A 19,884-nucleotide genomic window follows, 5' to 3' on the forward strand; every position below is an offset into this window, starting at 1 on the left:
CAGAACAACACTCATGTCGGTAAATAGACTACATAAGGTAAATAAATAAGCTATGTTGGGCTAAGCAGTGCGTGAGGCTGCCTGCGCTGCATGTGCGATGTTAAAACTGTGAAACGTCACCTGAGGAACTGTAGGGCTGTAGGCCTATCTATTTTAAACCCCAATGTCCCTCACATACACACGCAGTTCTTCAGGTCTCACCACAAAGTTTTCCCACAGCAACTCTCAGATTTCGACAGAAGACTGTCAAGGGATCTCTCTCTCTCTCTCTCGCTCTCGCTCTCGCTCTCTAGTTCAGTTATTCATTATTGGTCTGCTGTGCTGCAGATCTATTAAAACATGCCTCCTCGTGCGTAAAATGCTGAGTCCTGGCACTGAGGAAAATGTGCACTGTCAATTTCATCCTCTTTTATTTGCCTAATCGTTGCTGTTGGCAGAGCAGATCGATATTGAGCAGGACTGGTGTTTGAGAGAGAAAATCCGGATGAGAGAAAGAGCGTCCTTCAGAAGTCAGGCATGCATTGAGCAGTGAGATCATTGTGTTGGTTATAAATATCTCGGTGTGTGCCAGGCCAGCAGAAACAATCCAGCACTCCAGCAAGCAGCTACAACACCAACCTGGTCTCAGAGCATTTGGTATTATTCTGTATGTAAATCCGGGAGACTCCATTTAGTACATGTTGAGTTTCATATGGTATGTATTAATTTGTGGATGTCCATCATGTGTTACAAATTACAATTCGTACAATATGTTACGAATTTTCAGAATGTACAATATCTTACGAATTTGCTAAACATGTGGTATGTTACAATTTCCAATTTCTTGTGGCTAATGTTAGCTAGGTTGCTAACGCTAATGTTAGCTAGCTCTAGGGTTTAGGGTTATGGGTTAAGGTTAGGGTTAAGGTTAAGAGTTAGGTTAAAGGGTTAAGGTTAGGGATAGGGGAAGGGTTATCTAAAAGGGTTAAATGTAGTGTTATGGGAAGGGTTAGCTAACATGCTAAGTAGTTGCAAAGTAGCTAAAAAGTAGTAAGTAGTTGCAACGTTGCTAATTAGCTAAAATGCTAAAGTTGTCCCTGACTTCACATAACACTCCGATTCACCCGACCAACCACCCTCCATTCGTTTTTGCCTCAAGCTAACTTCTGTCTTATGTAACCATACCAAACATAACATATCATACTCATTTGATTGTCACGGATTTACCTTTACTAGGTTACATCTAGTCTATGAGACCAGTCTGACAACAAACACTGCTTCGCTGCACCTCCGAACAAGCGCTGCTGGAACTGGATGTGTTGTGTGCGGCGTGCGCACGGTTCCTCGTGCACTGGCATGGTACACTAGAGAGCTCAAGAACCACAACAACAAAATGATAGAAGGAGAAGAAGTGGCCTAGCAGAGCCAGAGGACAGACAGAGTTTCCTTTTTTTGGAAGAATGAATGTTCCTCTCTCCCATTTTGCCTTCGCTCTGCAGTTGATTTGCGCCGCTGTGGTTGCCGTCTCTGCCGCTGTAGTCACTGGATCCGTTGGATACGTCTCCTTGGAGGACCAACTTCTGGAAGAAGGTACTATCAGTGGTTCAGGACGCAGGACTTGCAGGCTTTACTGTCGGGTTGGCATTGGTTTCCATCTCCAGATCCACACTGACGGAAGAGTCAACGGCAGTCATGAACCTAATCAGTTGAGTAAGTTATTAAACCATTCTGCTATGGCCAGGCCTCTCAAGTGGGATTATGTTAATTATCCATAAAGTGCGAGTGGATAGAGAGAAGGTAATGCTGAAATGGAAGACTATTGCTTACTGATTCAATTGATGTGTTTCCAACATGAATGTGTGATACATTATTGCATGAAGTTGCCTATGAACTATAATGTTTATTACTATGTATCCTGAAAAAGGTGTTCATTCATATTTTGATTAGCCACTTCAACCTTAATTGTGGTATATTTAAGCAATAATGCAGGAGGAGGTGTGGTATATGGCCAATATACCACGGCTAAGGGCTGTTCTTATGCAGGACGCAACACGGAGTGCCTGGATACAGCCCTTAGCCGTGGTATATTGGCCAAATATCACAAACCCCCGAGGTGCCTTATTGCTATTATAAACTGGTTACCAACGTAATTAGAGCAGTAAAAATAAATGTTTTGTTATACCCGTGGTATACGGTCTGATACACCACGGCTGTCAGCCAATCAGCATTCAGGGCTCGACCCACCCAGTTTTTAATTACATACTGTATGTTTAACCATTACATGTTTTAGGAATAACAAATCACCACACAGCTGTGGAAGGATTGTGTCATGTCAAGCTTAAATAAATATGCTAAATAATACATACATAATTTATGAATAGGGTTCAGATTCGTAGCATATCTAGCTACCCCTGCCATTCCTACACCTATCCTTAGCCTCAGGTTACTGGTTTCCCGGAGAAGCTGTTGACTGGAGCACGGACTGGGCCTGTATTCATAAAGCGTCTCACAGAAGGAGAGCTGATCTAGGATCCGTTTGCCTTTCAGATCACAATGAATGCAATTATATGAACGGGGTGGACCTCATCCTAGATCAGCACTCCGACTGCGAAACGCTTTGTGAATACGGGCTCTGGCCATCGGTCAGAAATGGCTTGTTTGTGACTCTTTGGGACATTGCCCAGGTCTGTCTGTGTAACAGGTGCAGCAGAAGAGACCAGGATGTTTTGGATTGGACATCAGTATGATTGTCATCACAACAACGGAATGTGCAACATGGTTGGATGGTTGTCATTGGCTCTGTGTATTACGAAGTTGGGACATGCTAGTTTCCTAATTCCTCCTTCTGTTTCCTCAGTCTAAAAGTGTTTTGGATTCATAAAAAACGAAATTAAATTAAATATTTTTTGTTATTGCCAAAAAATGTAGCTAGTCAAATAATCTTACTCTGGATGATTATGTAATTGATGGAAAGAGTCTTGTAATCTCAAAATGCAATTTTGTATCCAGATCTAATATTAAGAAGAAGAAGAAGAAGAAGAAGATCTTATAGGCTAAGTATTATATACTATTTTGACAAGACACATTTCAAAGTCGCCTAGAGTAATTCTAGAGTACTACTTATTTAAGATCAAAACAGCAACTCTATTAATGCAGTAACAGGAATCTGAAAAGTGTCTATGTGTCTCCAGCCAACAGATACAGTACATATAAATCAGGATCTGACCTTTGGGAGATTCCACCACCCCAGATATCTACTAACTCTCATTTACTTAGTAAGCAGTTTAAAGCTGACCATGAACATATTGTAATGCACTTTCTCTCTTTCATTTCATGATCTGCTTTAGAAGACATGTCATATTACAGTACATGGAAACATAGCCGTTCTTAAAGCTACAGTCTGCCATCTGGGAATCTGTTCAGTGGTCATTGAAAGTCTTAAATTCTCTCCATTAAAAACGTAAATAATATAACGTATAAATGCCTCATGAGCTTAGCACAACTATCTTACCCTATCATAACCCACAATATAAGGTTAAATATTTCTGGCCCCATCCTTCAGCTCTACCAAAACAAGTGGCGGGTGAATACCAGAACAGAGTGAATACCAGAATGTAGCATTATGTGTCTACTGTTCTAACAGAGAGATGGGGTGTCCGTGACTGAGCACTTGACAATCGAGTCTCATATTATCATAATTAATTGGATTTCATATTGATTTCACAAAGATATCAACTTTTTAGTTTTGTAATGTGGTCTACGCCATTAACATCAATGCATGATTAACAAGTTCTTGAGTTTTGTGTTTGTCTCAAGTTTGATACTGAAACAGGCAAGCAGGTGTTCTTATTTCTGTTTGTCCAAGAAAATACTCAGTAACACATACAATGGTAATACATTGTTATTACTATAGTGTATTACTGTTACCAAACAGGTATAAGATCAACTTAATGGAAAGTGTTACTGAGATTTGAGTTATGATTATTAAGAACATTAGGTTGCTGGTTACATCAGTGTAGTAACATGGCTGTAGTTACTGAGGTAACGTCAGTGTAGTAACGTGGCTGTGGTTACCGAGGTAACATCAGTGTAGTAACGTGGCTGTAGTTACTGAGGTAACATCAGTGTAGTAACGTGGCTGTAGTTACCGAGGTAACGTCAGTGTAGTAACGTGGCTGTAGTTACCGAGGTAACGTCAGTGTAGTAACGTGGCTGTAGTTACCGAGGTAACGTCAGTGTAGTAACGTGGCTGTAGTTACCGAGGTAACATCAGTGTAGTAACGTGGCTGTAGTTACTGAGGTAACGTCAGTGTAGTAACGTGGCTGTAGTTACCGAGGTAACATCAGTGTAGTAACGTGGCTGTAATTACTGAGGTAACATCAGTGTAGTAACGTGGCTGTAATTACTGAGGTAACATCAGTGTAGTAACGTGGCTGTAGTTACTGAGGTAACGTCAGTGTAGTAACGTGGCTGTAATTACTGAGGTAACATCAGTGTAGTAACGTGGCTGTAGAGTTGAGTATTTTTTTGTTATTACACAAGTTGAATGAGTAATAGTCCCTATAAATAACTAGATCATAACTAAAATCTAAATCCTTTTAGAGGGACCAAGGTGTAAACTTTAAATATCAACGAATTGGCGAGGGCACTGGAACAGTCTGCAGCACCCGGCCTCACCCTAATAGAATCTGAAGTCAAATGTCTACTGTTTGCTGATGATCTGGTGCTACTGTCACCAACCAAGGAGGGCCTACAGCAGCACCTAGATCTTCTGCACAGATTCTGTCAGACCTGGGCCCTGACAGTAAATCTCAGGAAGACAAAAATAATGGTGTTCCAAAAAAGGTCCAGTTGCCAGGACCACAAATACAAATTCCATCTAGACACCGTTGCCCTAGAGCACACAAAAAACTATACATACCTCAGCCTAAACATCAGCGCCACAGGTAACTTCCACAAAGCTGTGAACGATCTGAGAGACAAGGCAAGAAGGGCCTTCTAAGCCATCAAAAGGAACATAACATTTGACATACCAATTAGGATCTGGCTAAAAATACTTGAATCAGTTATAGAACCCATTGCCCTTTATTGTTGTGAGGTCTGGGGTCCGCTCACCAACCAAGAATTCACAAAATGGGACAAACACCAAATTGAGACTCTGCATGCAGAATTCTGCAAAAATATCTTCAGTGTACAATGAAAAACACCAAATAATGCATGCAGACAGAATTAGGCCGATACCCGCTAATTATCAAAATCCAGAAAATACCTGTTAAATTCTATAACCACTTAAAAGGAAGCGATTCCCAAACCTTCCATAACAAAAAAAATTAGCAGTACGAAGCCTGAACAATATATTTGACCTATCAGCTAACATATCAAATCAAAATAATTCTAGCAGAAAACCTAACAATGAGAAATGGTTTGATGAAGAATGCAAAAACCCAAGAAAGAAATTGAGAAACCTGTCCAACCAAAAACACAGAGAGACCCAGAAAACGAGAACCTACGTCTTCACTATGGTGAAACACTAAAACAGTACAGAAATACACTAAGAAAAAAGAAGGAACAGCGTGTCAGAAAACAGCTCAATGTGATCGAAGAATCCATAGAATCAAATCACTTCTGGGAAAATGTTTGTTACAGTATTTTACTGTATTGCCTTTTTTCTTACTTTAGTTAATTTTTTATTAAAAAAAAAATCTGGTTAAAGGCTTATAAGTATTTCACAGTAAGGTCTACACCTGTTGTATTCGGTGCATGTGACACATACAATTTGATTTGATTTGAAATTGGAACACGCTAAACAAACAACACGAAGAGCTATCAACAATCAGCTATTAAACAACACAAAGAGCTATCAACAATCAGCTATTAAACAACACAAAGAGCTATCAACAATCAGCTATTAAACAACACAAAGAGCTATCAACAATCAGCTATTAAACAACACAAAGAGCTATCAACAATCAGCTATTAAACAACACAAAGAGCTATCAACAATCAGCTATTAAACAACACAAAGAGCTATCAACAATCAGCTATTAAACAACACAAAGAGCTATCAACAATCAGCTATTAAACAACACACAGAGCTATCAACAATCAGCTATTAAACAACACAAAGAGCTATCAACAATCAGCTATTAAACAACACAAAGAGCTATCAACAATCAGCTATTAAACAACACAAAGAGCTATCAACAATCAGCTATTAAACAACACAAAGAGCTATCAACAATCAGCTATTAAACAACACAAAGAGCTATCAACAATCAGCTATTAAACAACACAAAGAGCTATCAACAATCAGCTATTAAACAACACAAAGAGCTATCAACAATCAGCTATTAAACAACACAAAGAGCTATCAACAATCAGCTATTAAACAACACAAAGAGCTATCAACATGGAGATGTATGGATTAACCACTTCTCCAACCTTTTCGGCCATATAACAAAGAACCAAGAGCAAACACATATGCATGATCAATTGCAAAACTTATAATCAGCTATTAAAGACTACCAGAACCCACTGGATTCTCCAATTATATTGGATGAGCAGAAAATAAAAAATAAACTCCAACCCCAAAAAAGCCTGTGGTGTTGATGGTGTTGATGGTATAACTAAATTAAATGATAAAATATACAGACCACAAATTCAAATGTCTCTTCAACATCATCCTTAGCTCTTCTTCGCATCTTCACCAATATTTGGAACCAAGGTTTGATCACCCCAATCCACAAAAGTGAAGACAAATTTGTCCCCAATAATTACAGTGGACAGTAACCTCAGAAAAATCCTCTGCTGTATCATCAAAAGAAGACTCCAACATTTCCACAGTGAAAACAATGTCCTGTGCAAATGTCAAATTTGCTTCTTACAAAAATACCGTACGACAGACCACGTATAAACCCTCTTATTGACAAACAAATAAAACAACACAAAAGCAAAGTCTTCTCATACGTTGTTAGCTTTTGACTCAATTTGGCATGAGGATCTGCTATACAAATTGATGGAAAGCGATGTTGGGGGGGTTAAAATTGGCAATATAAACACAGATTTCTTTCTTCATGGCCGTGGGGTGAAACAGGGATGCAGCTTAAGCCCCACCCTCTTCAACATACACTGAGTGTACAAAACCTCAGGAACTCTTTCCATGACAGACTGACCAGGTGAAAGCTATGATCCCTTAATGATGTCACTTGTTAAATCCACTTCAATCAGTGTAGACGAAGGGGAGGAGACAGGTTACAGAATGATTTTTAAGCCTTGAGACAATTGAGACATGGATTGTGTATGTGTGCCATTCAGAGGGTGAATGGGCAAGACAAAAATATTTAAGTGCCTTTGAATGGGGTATGGTAGTAGGTGCCATGCACACTAGTTTGAGTGTCAATAACTGCAAAGCTGCTGGGTTTTTCATGGTCAACAATTTCCTGTGTGTATCAAGAATGGTCCACCATCCAAAGGACATCCAGCCAACTTGACACAACTGTGGGAAGCATTGGAGACAAAATGGGCCAGCATCCCTGTGGAATCCAAGTCCATGCCCTGACGAATTGAGACTGTTCTGAGGGCAAAAGGGGGTGCAACTCAATATTAGGAAGGTGTTCCTAATGTTTTGTACACTCAGTGTATATATCAAGGAATTGGTGAGGGCACTAGAACAGTCTGCACCTTTATGATGCAATGTTTACTGTACATTTTTTTAAATGTTTTTTTGTTGATGATGTTTTTTGTTTCTTCTCACATTTGTTTATTGTTTATTTCACTTGCTTTGGCAATGTAAACATATGTTCCCCATGCCAATAAAGCCCCTTGAATTGAATTGAGAACGAGAGAGAGAGGGATAGAGGCGAGAGAGAGAGAGAGAGAGAGAGAGAGAGAGAAAGAGAGAGAGAGAGACAGAGAGAGAGAGGCAGAGAGAGAGAGAGAGAGAGAGAGAGAGAGAGAGCGAGAGAGAGAGAAAGAGAGAGATAGAGGCAGAGAGAGAGACAGAGAGAGAGGCAGAGAGAGAGAGAGAGAGAGAGAGAGAAAGAGAGAGAGAGAGAGAGAGAGGCAGAGAGAGAGACAGAGAGAGAGAGAGAGAGGGGGGGGGGAGAGAGACAGAGAGAGACAGAGAGTGACATAGAGAGACACAGAAAGAACGAAACAAAGAGAGGAACCCTAGAAAATCCAAGAAATAGCATATTGATGTATTGTTGTGATGATGATTCTGTTTCTATTCTCAGGTGTCCTTGAGCTCTTTGCGGTTTCTCAGGGGGTCATCGGTATCCGAGGAGTCTACAGCAACAGATTTCTAGCCATGAACAAGAGAGGAAGGCTGCATGCCGTCGTAAGTATCCCAATAAGTACCCTATTTATTATATAGTGCACTACTTTTGCCCAGGGCCCATAGGGTGCCATTTATGGTGTCATTTTGCAGAAACTACATTGTTTCTTTTCATGAAATGAATTTGTCCTGAACACTAAAAGAGATGAAAGCCATGGTACGACCCCAGATCTGTTTGTGCTGTGTTGCCAATGGGACCAGGCTAGAAAGTCATGGCACAGACAACAAATGTGAACCATCTTGAGAATTGCTGATTTACTTTCCTTTTTTTTTTACCATGAATTGCTTCAAATGACTTTAAATCTGCACCCAGCAGTCAGTCAGCTAGCCAGCCAGCCAACCAGCCAGGCGGGCAGCCAGGCGGGCAGCTACACTGCTGTTTGTAAGCTGGCCAGCCAGTCATCTAGCTCTGCTGACAGTCATCCGTAGGGAGCCTGGGCTTGGCCTGGCTGGGTAGATAGATACAAGCCTCTTCCTGTTAGCATGTGTTAACGGGCAGTCCAGATTAGTCCAATCTGGGAAGGCCGATAATATATCTAGAGAGAGAAAGAGAGAGAAAGATACAGCGACAGAGAGACAGACAGGCAGACAGAGCGAGCGAGTGAACGAGACAGAGAGGGAGAGAAAGAGTGAGTGAACTGGACAGAGAGAGAGGGAAAGAGTGAGTGAACTGGACAGAGAGAGAGGGAAAGAGTGAGTGAACGAGACAGAGAGGGAGAGAAAGAGTGAGTGAACTAGACAGAGAGAGAGGGAAAGAGTGAGTGAACTGGACAGAGAGAGAGGGAAAGAGTGAGTGAACGAGACAGAGAGAGAGGGAAAGAGTGAGTGAACTGGACAGAGAGAGGGAAAGAGTGAGTGAACGAGACAGAGAGAGAGGGAAAGAGTGAGTGAACTAGACAGAGAGAGAGGGAAAGAGTGAGTGAACTAGACAGAGAGGGAGAGAAAGAGTGAGTGAACTGGACAGAGAGAGGGAAAGAGTGAGTGAACGAGACAGAGAGAGAGGGAAAGAGTGAGTGAACTGGACAGAGAGAGAGGGAAAGAGTGAGTGAACTGGACAGAGAGAGGGAAAGAGTGAGTGAATGAGACAGAGAGGGAGAGAAAGAGTGAGTGAACTAGACAGAGAGAGAGGGAAAGAGTGAGTGAACTGGACAGAGAGAGGGAAAGAGTGAGTGAACGAGACAGAGAGGGAGAGAAAGAGTGAGTGAACTAGACAGAGAGAGAGGGAAAGAGTGAGTGAACTGGACAGAGAGAGGGAAAGAGTGAGTGAACGAGACAGAGAGGGAGAGAAAGAGTGAGTGAACTAGACAGAGAGAGAGGGAAAGAGTGAGTGAACTGGACAGAGAGAGAGGGAAAGAGTGAGTGAACTGGACAGAGAGAGAGGGAAAGAGTGAGTGAACGAGACAGAGAGGGAGAGAAAGAGTGAGTGAACTAGACAGAGAGAGAGGGAAAGAGTGAGTGAACTGGACAGAGAGAGAGGGAAAGAGTGAGTGAACGAGACAGAGAGGGAGAGAAAGAGTGAGTGAACTAGACAGAGAGAGGGAAAGAGTGAGTGAACGAGACAGAGAGAGAGGGAAAGAGTGAGTGAACTGGACAGAGAGAGGGAAAGAGTGAGTGAACTAGACAGAGAGGGAGAGAAAGAGTGAGTGAACTAGACAGAGAGAGAGGGAAAGAGTGAGTGAACTGGACAGAGAGAGAGGGAAAGAGTGAGTGAACTGGACAGAGAGAGGGAAAGAGTGAGTGAACGAGACAGAGAGGGAGAGAAAGAGTGAGTGAACTAGACAGAGAGAGAGAGAAAGAGTGAGTGAACTGGACAGAGAGAGGGAAAGAGTGAGTGAACGAGACAGAGAGAGCGAGAGCGAGAGCGAGAGCGAGAGCGAGAGCGAGAAACAAAGGGATAAATGTGAAGAAGTCCTGTAAGCCGCTGCAGACACAGTGGACAATTAGAGTTTGTCCAGCTGAATAGGATCCATCAGTGGTGAATTAGTCTGGATTCTCCTCGCTCGCTGCGCACACACACACACACACACACACACACACACACACACACACACACACACACACACACACACACACACACACACACACACACACACACACACACACACACACACACACACACACACACACACACACACACACACACACCTGAGACGCCCAGCCCTGTGTGTGTGTGTGTGTGTGTGTGTGTGTGTGTGTGTGTGTGTGTGTGTGTGTGTGTGTGTGTGTGTGTGTGTGTGCAGCGAGCGAGGAGAATCCAGACTAATTCACCACTGATGGATCCTATTCAGCTGGACTAGCTCTAATTGTCCACTGTGTCTGCAGCGGCTTATAGGACTCTTCTTCACAACAGAAAGACGAGCCCCCAGACCACAGAAAGACGAGCCCCTCGACCACAGAAAGACGAGTCCCCCGACCACAGACAGACGAGCCCCCCCACGATATGCCCAGCCCTGTGTGTCTCGTCTGTCTGTGGTCGGGGGGCTCGTCTGTCTGTGGTCGGGGGGCTCGTCTGTCTGTGGTTGGGGGAGCTCGTCTGTCTGTGGTCGGGGGCTCGTCTGTCTGTGGTCGGGGGCTCGTCTGTCTGTGGTCGGGGGGCTCGTCTGTCTGTGGTTGGGGGGCTCGTCTGTCTGTGGTCGGGGGGCTCGTCTGTCTGTGGTCGGGGGGCTCGTCTGTCTGTGGTTGGGGGGCTCGTCTGTCTGTGGTCGGGGGGCTCGTCTGTCTGTGGTTGGGGGGCTCGTCTGTCTGTGGTCGGGGGGCTCGGGTTCCACACACTGTCTTTATCCGTCTGTCATATTTAGTGGCAATTGATTGTCTGTAATAATGGGCAAGTAGACAGATGTGTTTTATCTACCAAGCCAGCGATTACAAACAACATCTCTTCTAAGGTCAAAGGGTCACCTGGATTTATTGAACAAACGTTGGGGGGAGGGAGGGAGGGAGGGAGAGCATGAGAGAAAGAGAGAATAAAAGGAACCATACCATACAGGTTATTAGATCTGGTGGGAGCTCTGCCGAACCATACCATACAGGTTATTAGATCTGGTGGGAGCTCTGCCGAACCATACCATACAGGTTATTAGATCTGGTGGGAGCTCTGCCGAACCATACCAAACAGGTTATTAGATCTGGTGGGAGCTCTGCCGAACCATACCATACAGGTTATTAGATCTGGTGGGAGCTCTGCCGAACCATACCATACAGGTTATTAGATCTGGTGGGAGCTCTGCCGAACCATACCATACAGGTTATTAGATCTGGTGGGAGCTCTGCCGAACCATACCATACAGATTATTAGTTCTGGTGGGAGCTCTGCCTATAAACAAATGAACAATAAAATACGGAAGACCCAGTATTAAGTAAAACAAAGAGATGTTCTTGGTTGACACTCCCACAGTAGTATAGGCCCGTAGTGCAGATTTACAGTAGTGTACTTGAGGAATAGGCCCGTAGTGCAGATTTACAGTAGTGTACTTGAGGCATAGGCCCGTAGTGCAGATTTACAGTAGTGTACTTGAGGAATAGGCCCGTAGTGCAGATTTACAGTAGTGGACTTGAGGAATAGGCCTGTAGTGCAGATTTACAGTAGTGTACTTGAGGCAAAGGCCCGTAGTGCAGATTTACAGTAGTGTACTTGAGGAATAGGCCCGTAGTGCAGATTTACAGTAGTGGACTTGAGGAATGGGCCCGTAGTGCAGATTTGTAGTAGTGGACTTGAGGCATAGGCCCGTAGTGCAGATTTACAGTAATGGACTTGAGGAATGGGCACGTAGTGCAGATTTACAGTAGTGGACTTGAGGAATGGGCCCGTAGTGCAGATTTACAGTAGTGTACTTGAGGAATGGGCCCGTAGTGCAGATTTGCAGTAGTGGACTTGAGGAATAGGCCCGTAGTGCAGATTTACAATAGTGGACTTGAGGAATGGGCCCGTAGTGCAGATTTACAGTAGTGGACTTGAGGAATGGGCCCATAGTGCAGATTTGCAGTAGTGCACTTGAGGAATGGGCCCGTAGTGCAGATTTACAGTAGTGGACTTGAGGAATAGGCCCGTAGTGCAAATTTACAGTAGTGGACATGAGGAATAGGCCAGTAGTGCAGATTTACAGTAGTGGACTTGAGGAATAGGCCCGTAGTGCAGGTTTACAGTAGTGTACTTGAGGAATAGGCCCGTAGTGCAGATTTACAGTAGTGTACTTGAGGAATAGGCCCGTAGTGCAGATTTACAGTAGTGGACTTGAGGAATAGGCCCGTAGTGCAGATTTACAGTAGTGGACTTGAGGAATAGGCCCGTAGTGCAGATTTACAGTAGTGTACTTGAGGCAAAGGCCCATAGTGCAGATTTACAGTAGTGTACTTGAGGAATAGGCCCTTAGTGCAGATATACAGTAGTGGACTTGAGGAATGGGCGCGTAGTGCAGATTTGCAGTAGTGGACTTGAGGCATAGGCCCGTAGTGCAGATTTACAGTAGTGTACTTGAGGCAATGGCCCGTAGTGCAGATTTACAGTAGTGTACTTGAGGAATAGGCCCGTAATGCAGATTTGCAGTAGTGGACTTGAGGAATAGGCCCGTAGTGCAGATTTACAATAGTGGACTTGAGGAATGGGCCCGTAGTGCAGATTTACAGTAGTGGACTTGAGGAATGGGCCCATAGTGCAGATTTGCAGTAGTGCACTTGAGGAATGGGCCCGTAGTGCAGATTTACAGTAGTGGACTTGAGGAATAGGCCCATAGTGCAGGTTTACAGTAGTGGACTTGAGGAATAGGCCCGTAGTGCAAATTTACAGTAGTGGACATGAGGAATAGGCCAGTAGTGCATATTTACAGTAGTGGACTTGAGGAATAGGCCCGTAGTGCAGGTTTACAGTAGTGGACTTGAGGAATAGGCCCGTAGTGCAAATTTACAGTAGTGGACATGAGGAATAGGCCAGTAGTGCATATTTACAGTAGTGGACTTGAGGAATAGGCCCGTAGTGCAGGTTTACAGTAGTGGACTTGAGGAATAGGCCCGTAGTGCACATTTACAGTAGTGGACTTGAGGAATAGGCCCGTAGTGCAGATTTACATTAGTGGACATGAGGAATAGGCCCGTAGTGCAGATTTACAGTAGTGGACATAAGGAATAGGCCCGTAGTGCAGATTTACAGTAGTGTACTTGAGGAATAGGCCCGTAGTGCAGATTTACTTTAGTGCACTTGAGGTATAGGCCCGTAGTGCAGATTTACAGTAGTGTACTTGAGGAATAGGCCCGTAGTGCAGATTTACAGTAGTGGACTTGAGGAATGGGCCCGTAGTGCAGATTTACAGTAGTGGACTTGAGGAATGGGCCCGTAGTGCAGATTTACAGTAGTGGACTTGAGGAATAGGCCCGTAGTGCAGGTTTACAGTAGTGGACTTGAGGAATGGGCACGTAGTGCAGGTTTACAGTAGTGGACTTGAGGAATGGGCCTTGGCTATCGCTAAGAGTCCTAGAGGAGTCGCGTCAAGGCCAACCATAACCACCCATAACAAGACAGAATACTGGGATGATGTCTGAATCCTGAATAATTTATGTCTATGTTAAACCGTCAGGAACAAAAACACTATGCCTAAGGACTAACCCAAAACCAAATAATATGGGTGCCACAAAGTAAATCATTCAAGTAATATCTAAATCCTACTAGCTCCAGTGCTCACTCCCTCCGCTAGTCAAAGAACACACACAGACAAAACACACACACAACACACACACACACACACAACACAACAAACACACACACACACACAACACAACACACACCCACCAGTCATTCTCCCACCAGCTACAAGCTACGACAGCAATTCTTGGCCTCGTCTTCTTAAATTACGCTCGCCTCCACACTTCAACACACATTCAAGGTTTGGACAAGCTAATCCGATGCCCAGGTGTCAACGGGCCTGTCAAATTCCCAGTGACGTGGTGTTGCTCCTTCCATCCGTCTGCTTCTATTCGTCTGCTTCCATCCGTCTGCTTCCATCCGTCTGCTTCCATCCGTCTGCTTCCATCCGTCTGCTTCTATCCATCTGCTTCTCATCCGTCTGCTTCTATCCGTCTGCTTCTCATCCGTCTGCTTCTATCCGTCTGCTTCTCATCCGTCTGCTTCTATCCGTCTGCTTCTATCCGTCTGCTTCTCATCCATGCTTGCTTCGTCGCTGGTTCTGTTAGATTGGTAGCTAGCAGGCTGTGGCTGTTGTAGTAATGTGTGGTGTCGGAGTGTGGAGCTGGAGCTGGTAGCAAGTGCAGGAGGAGTGAGAGAAAAAGGTGCGTCCATCCCTCGTTATAAAGGGACCCAAGCAGGTGGGCCCGTTCAGGTAGTCCGAGGCAACCTAACATGAGTTGGGCTCACCCACAAAAAGGGGCGGGTTAATAGCATGAGATTGACACATCATATACAAATCACAGTAACCCCCTTTTGCCACATATGAACATTTCGTCAACTCTTTGATCAATGCTTAAGTGATAACTAAACAGACTAAAAGGCTCAGATGAGCTGTTCAACCTGAGTATGTACAGCCTCACATAGTACTGCACAAGTGCTGTAGGATCATGGGAGACGGCTGTTTTAAAGAGTGTAACCAATCGTTCAGGCCGCTCGCAGGTTGGACAGCTGTCCAAGCATTATGATTTTACACAATAAAACCTCCATCTGCTTCCAGTCATTAAACTGAACTCAAACCAGAAACAGAGACAGGATAGAAGGATAGAACCATGGAATCCTTTAAACCATAAACAGAGACAGGACAGAAAGAAGTCGACCAAAACAATGTAATTGCCATGGAAACGCGTGGGGGAAAGTTCCCTATTCTCCTTAATGCCCGCATTTAGGCAATGGTTTAAATCTGTATATCACACTATGTTGAGGTGTCACGTTCGTTGAATGACGGGTCAGACCAAGGCGCAGCGTGATATACGTACATGTTTATTTTAACTATTAAACACACGACAAAACAACAAAGGAAACGAAACGTGAAGTCCAAGGTAGAACACACACACACACACACACACACACACACACACACACACACACACACACACACACACACACACACACACACACACACACACACACACACACACACACACACACACACACACACACACACACACACACACACACACACACACACACACACACACACACACACACACAACAAGGAACAATATCCCACAACCACCTAGTGCCAATAGGCTGCCTAAGTATGATCCCCAATCAGAGACAACGAGCTACAGCTGCCTCTGGTTGGGAACCACACCGGCCAACATAGATCTATACATAATAGATCGAAACCTAGAAAACACACAACAAAGAATATACACACCCTGACTCAACATTTAAGCGTCCCCTGAGTCAGGGCGTGACATGAGGTAAACATCGGAGTATAATGCTTGTATGGATGTCAACCCCAACACATGTTCATGTCATCATTACCAATCAACAACATTACAGTTAAAAAACGACTTTAACTACCACCACCGATTTCTGTGTGCTAGCTATGCTAACCAGCTTATTTGAATGGGAGTTAGCATTTTGCAGTTACTTCTTCTAAATCTGAAAACTTCTACATGTCGGACTGAAGTAGCCACATTGTGGGCCTGTTCCAATGCATAAATCATGACAGATTTGACAAATATACACTTTGTTCGATCAGATTTGTTAAATGTGCGCCAATCTGGTCAATGGAACGTCTGCGTTTCATTGACTCCTTTACCGCATCTATAGAAGGATAGAACTATGGAATCCTTTTGGTGCTACTCATAATATCTCAACATTCTACAAGCACTAAATATTCTAAGAATGTAATAATATATGGCATTTAGTAGACACTTTTATCCAAAGCTTTTTAAGCATTTAGTAGACACTTTTATCCAAAGCTTTTTAAGCATTTAGTAGACACTTTTATCCAAAGCTTTTTAAGCATTTAGTAGACACTTTTATCCAAAGCTTTTTAAGCATTTAGTAGACACTTTTATCCAAAGCTATTTAAACAGTGATTGCATAAATTTTTTTGTGTGAATGTGACCCCAGCGGAATTAAAATCTACAAACCTGGAATCACAAGTGCCACACTCTTAACAACTGAGCCACACAGGACCATTTTGAAAGAGGAATTAAGTCCTTGTTGTAAGGCTTGTGGTACTGTGGAGCTACATTATCTGTCAACTAGCTGTGCACAACTGCTACAGTGTCGCCTTTCAGTGTGTTGGGAGAATTTACTGTACTGTCAGGCTAAAACTGTTGAAGTCACCTACCCACAACCATCGAGGGCTTTCCCATACAATTGTCTAATTATTACTCACAACAACAATACCCGGAGGATGCTGGGGAATATAGAACAACTTATAAAGTTGATGGTCTTCATCTGTTGTTATGGTGGATCATCTTGTGAGTGACATGTTTACAGAGTGGCTGTAATGGCACCGTGTTCTGCAGTGTTGTTGTTTCAGAACCAACAGAACAGGGTAAGGGCTGTAAAAGGCATTGTAGCATACATGTTCTACTGCACCTGTGGGCATCCTGGGGTAGTACATGTTGTAGTTTCCCACCAAAGGTATTTTTAGGGTTAGTTAGGAAGCCACAAGACAGACATCTTGTGTTGTGAATTTTTTGGATTTTAGTTGAGGAATGGGTTTAGTCTCAATCCTGAATGAGCAAAGTCATTCATTCAGATCACATTTACTCGGGGCGGCAGGTGGCTCAGTGGTTAAGAGCGCTGTGCCAGTAACCGAAAGGTCGCTGGTTCTAATCCCCGAGCCGACTAGGTGAAAAATCTGTCGATGTGCCCTTGAGCAACGCACTTAACCCTAATTGCTCATGTAAGTCGCTCTGGGTAAGAGCGTCTGCTAAATGATTAAAATGTAATGTAATGCATGTATCATGATGATTTTCTGGAATCTTAGAAGTCGCTGTTCCTTTTTTAACAAATATCTTGTGTGTTCTGCATGCACGTTGAGGAATGGGTTGGGTCTCTATACTGAAGGAGTGTAGTCATTAAATCAGTTTACATGTTGGTTCTATAATGAGTATTGGGGCAGTACAAAGAAGTCCGTCCCCCCCGTTGTGCCAATACTCATTATAGAACCAAACAGGCTTCTTTGCTTGCTGAATAGGTTTACAGAGATAATCAAGAAAGTTTCTATGTCAGGTCATTAATGACACTTCTTTCTCTTCCTGCTCTGTAACATTATGTTGAGTAACATACTTAACAGTACCATTTTGCTCTCTGTAACATCGTTTTATTTTACGTTCTCGAGGAGCGGTTCACGGACGACTGTAGGTTCCGGGAGCGTTTCCAGGAGAACAGTTACAACACGTACGCCTCGGTGTTGCACCGGAACCACCGGACGGGACGGGACTGGTACGTGGCCCTGAACAAGAGAGGCAAATCCAAGATGGGCTCCAGCCCCAGGGTCAAATCACAGCACGTTTCCACGCACTTCCTCCCCAGGCTCAATGTGCACCACCTGCAGAGCGTTCGAGGCTTCGCCATCACCAACAGGAGCAAAGAGAGGAGGAACAGCCTTCCACCACAACCGGCACTCGCCAAACCGCCCTCACAGCCAAATGCAGGGACAAGGAAGAGGGTGCAGACTGTCAAGTACTGGCCCAAGTTTCGGTTTGGATAGACTGCGGAGTAATGGGGGAGGAAGTAGTGCAAACTGTATGTGCATTGATTGGGTGGCCACATAAACATGGACATGACATCTGTTGCCCTCGAATAATTGCTGAACTTTTACTTTTCTGTTATTTCGAAAGCATTCCAGTTGTCATAAAGTAGCGAGTTCAAAACCAAAGGGCTATAAAATGCAATCGATAAGCTTTGTGATTGTAAAGCTATGATGGTTACAATGGTTGGGGTTGGAAATGCTTCCGAAGGGGGTCCCTTCGGCCAACTAAAAACACAATGTGAGATAACTAGTTCATATATGGTTTGAAACACAACATGAGCTACATTACATGACCAAAAGTATGTGGACACCTGCTCGTCGAACATCTCAATCCAAAATCATAGAGTCGCCGTTCCAATTCATCCTAAAGGTGTTCGATGGGGTTGAGGTCAGGGCTCTGTGCAGGCCAATCAAGTTCTTCCACACCGATCTCGACAAACCATTTCTGTATGGACCTGGCTTTGTGCATGGGGGCATTGTCATGCTGAAACAGGAAAGGGCCTTCCCCAAACTGTTGCCAGAAAGTTGGAAGCACAGAATCGTCTAGAATGTCATTTTATGCTGTGGCGTTATGATTTACCGTCACTGGAACTAAAGGGCCTAGCCCGAACCATGAAAAACAGCCCCAGACCATTATTCCTCCTCCACCAAACTTTACAGTTGGCACTATGTATTCGGGCAGGTAGCGTTCTCCTGGCATCCGCCAAACATGATTCATCACTCCAGAAAAAGCGTTTCCACTGCTCCAGAGTCCAATGGCGGCAAGCTTTACACCACTTCAGCCGACGCTTGGCATTGCGCATGGTGATCTTAGGCTTGTGAGTGGCTGCTTGGCCATGGAAACCCATTACATGAAGCTCCCGACGAACAGTTATTGTGCTGACATTGCTTCCAGAGGCAGTTTGGAACTCGGTAGTGAGTGTTGCAACCGAGGACAGAGAATCTTTATGTGCTTCAGCACTCGGCGGTCCGTTCTGTGAGCTTGTGTGGCCTACCACTTTGCGGCTGAGCTGTTGTTGCTCCTAGACGTTTCCACATTACAATAACAGCACTTACAGTTGACCGGGGCAGCTCTAGCAGGGCAGAAACTTGACAAACTGACTTGTTGGAAAGGTGGCATCCTATGACGGTGCCACGTTGAAAGTCACTGAGCTCTTCATTAAGGCCATTCTATTGCCAATGTTTGTCTGTGGAGATTGCATGGCTTTGTGCTCTATTTTACACACCTGTCAGCAACGGATGTGGCTGAAATAGCCAAATCCACTAATTTGAAGGGGTGTCCACATACTTTTGTATATATCATGTAACTAGTTCACATGGTTAGAAACACAACGTGACAACTAACTAGTTGATCTCTAACAGCTGGGGGGGTCAAGGAGTAAACTGTCCATCACAACTATCGTAGATTATAGTAGCCGTCTGTCACTAGAGAACAATCCCCAGCCGTGACCCTGTGGCCTGGAATGTGTTCCCAGGAGGACAGTTCTATGGGGTAAAGATGCCTGGATGGACCGACAGGCCGTGTTTCGGAGAAGGCTCAAGCCATAGGTGTATCAGATGGCACGAAGGCAGACAGCCGCAGTCTGTGTGGCCTAGAAGGAAAACACTGCCGAGAAGGAGGGATGCTAGTTGATGATTGGCTGGGTTCAAATCTGGGTCACCTGTGTGCCACCAAAATTGTGTTTTCTTTCTTTAGCCTGAGCTAAAGCCTAGGCATTGAATGAATGAAACAATATTCTTCTACATCACATTTCATGAAGCGTTTTAATTTATTTTCATGTGAATTCATAATAAATAATTACCGGCACTTTAGGCATTATGACCTCAGAGAGGGGCGGTCTCCCTGTGTTTTGTTCTTAACTTCTCTTTTTAAAATTATTTTACATTTT

At 44.0% G+C, this 19,884-nt stretch overlaps 1 protein-coding gene across 1 annotated transcript; it reads left to right on the forward strand.

The window, feature by feature from the left end:
* The first annotated feature begins 1,439 nt into the window (after window positions 1-1,439).
* Window positions 1,440-17,953, forward strand: LOC121545600 (fibroblast growth factor 5-like). Its single transcript, XM_041856268.2, has 3 exons — window positions 1,440-1,689; window positions 8,215-8,318; window positions 17,582-17,953. The coding sequence occupies exons 1-3, from the start codon at window positions 1,440-1,442 to the stop codon at window positions 17,951-17,953; spliced, it is 726 nt and encodes a 241-aa protein (XP_041712202.2).
* The last annotated feature ends 1,931 nt before the right edge of the window (window positions 17,954-19,884 follow it).

The sequence above is a fragment of the Coregonus clupeaformis genome, chromosome 16 (assembly GCF_020615455.1).
Source record: "Coregonus clupeaformis isolate EN_2021a chromosome 16, ASM2061545v1, whole genome shotgun sequence".
NCBI classification, from domain to species: Eukaryota; Metazoa; Chordata; class Actinopteri; order Salmoniformes; family Salmonidae; genus Coregonus; species Coregonus clupeaformis.

Coding starts and splice junctions, on each gene's coding strand:
- LOC121545600 (XM_041856268.2), top strand. CDS start 1,440: ATGAATGTTCCTCTCTCCCATTTTGCCTTCGCTCTGCAGTTGATTTGC. Junction 1,690..8,214: donor TCATGAACCTAATCAGTTGA/GTAAGTTATTAA, acceptor TTCTATTCTCAG/GTGTCCTTGAGCTCTTTGCG. Junction 8,319..17,581: donor GAGGAAGGCTGCATGCCGTC/GTAAGTATCCCA, acceptor TACGTTCTCGAG/GAGCGGTTCACGGACGACTG.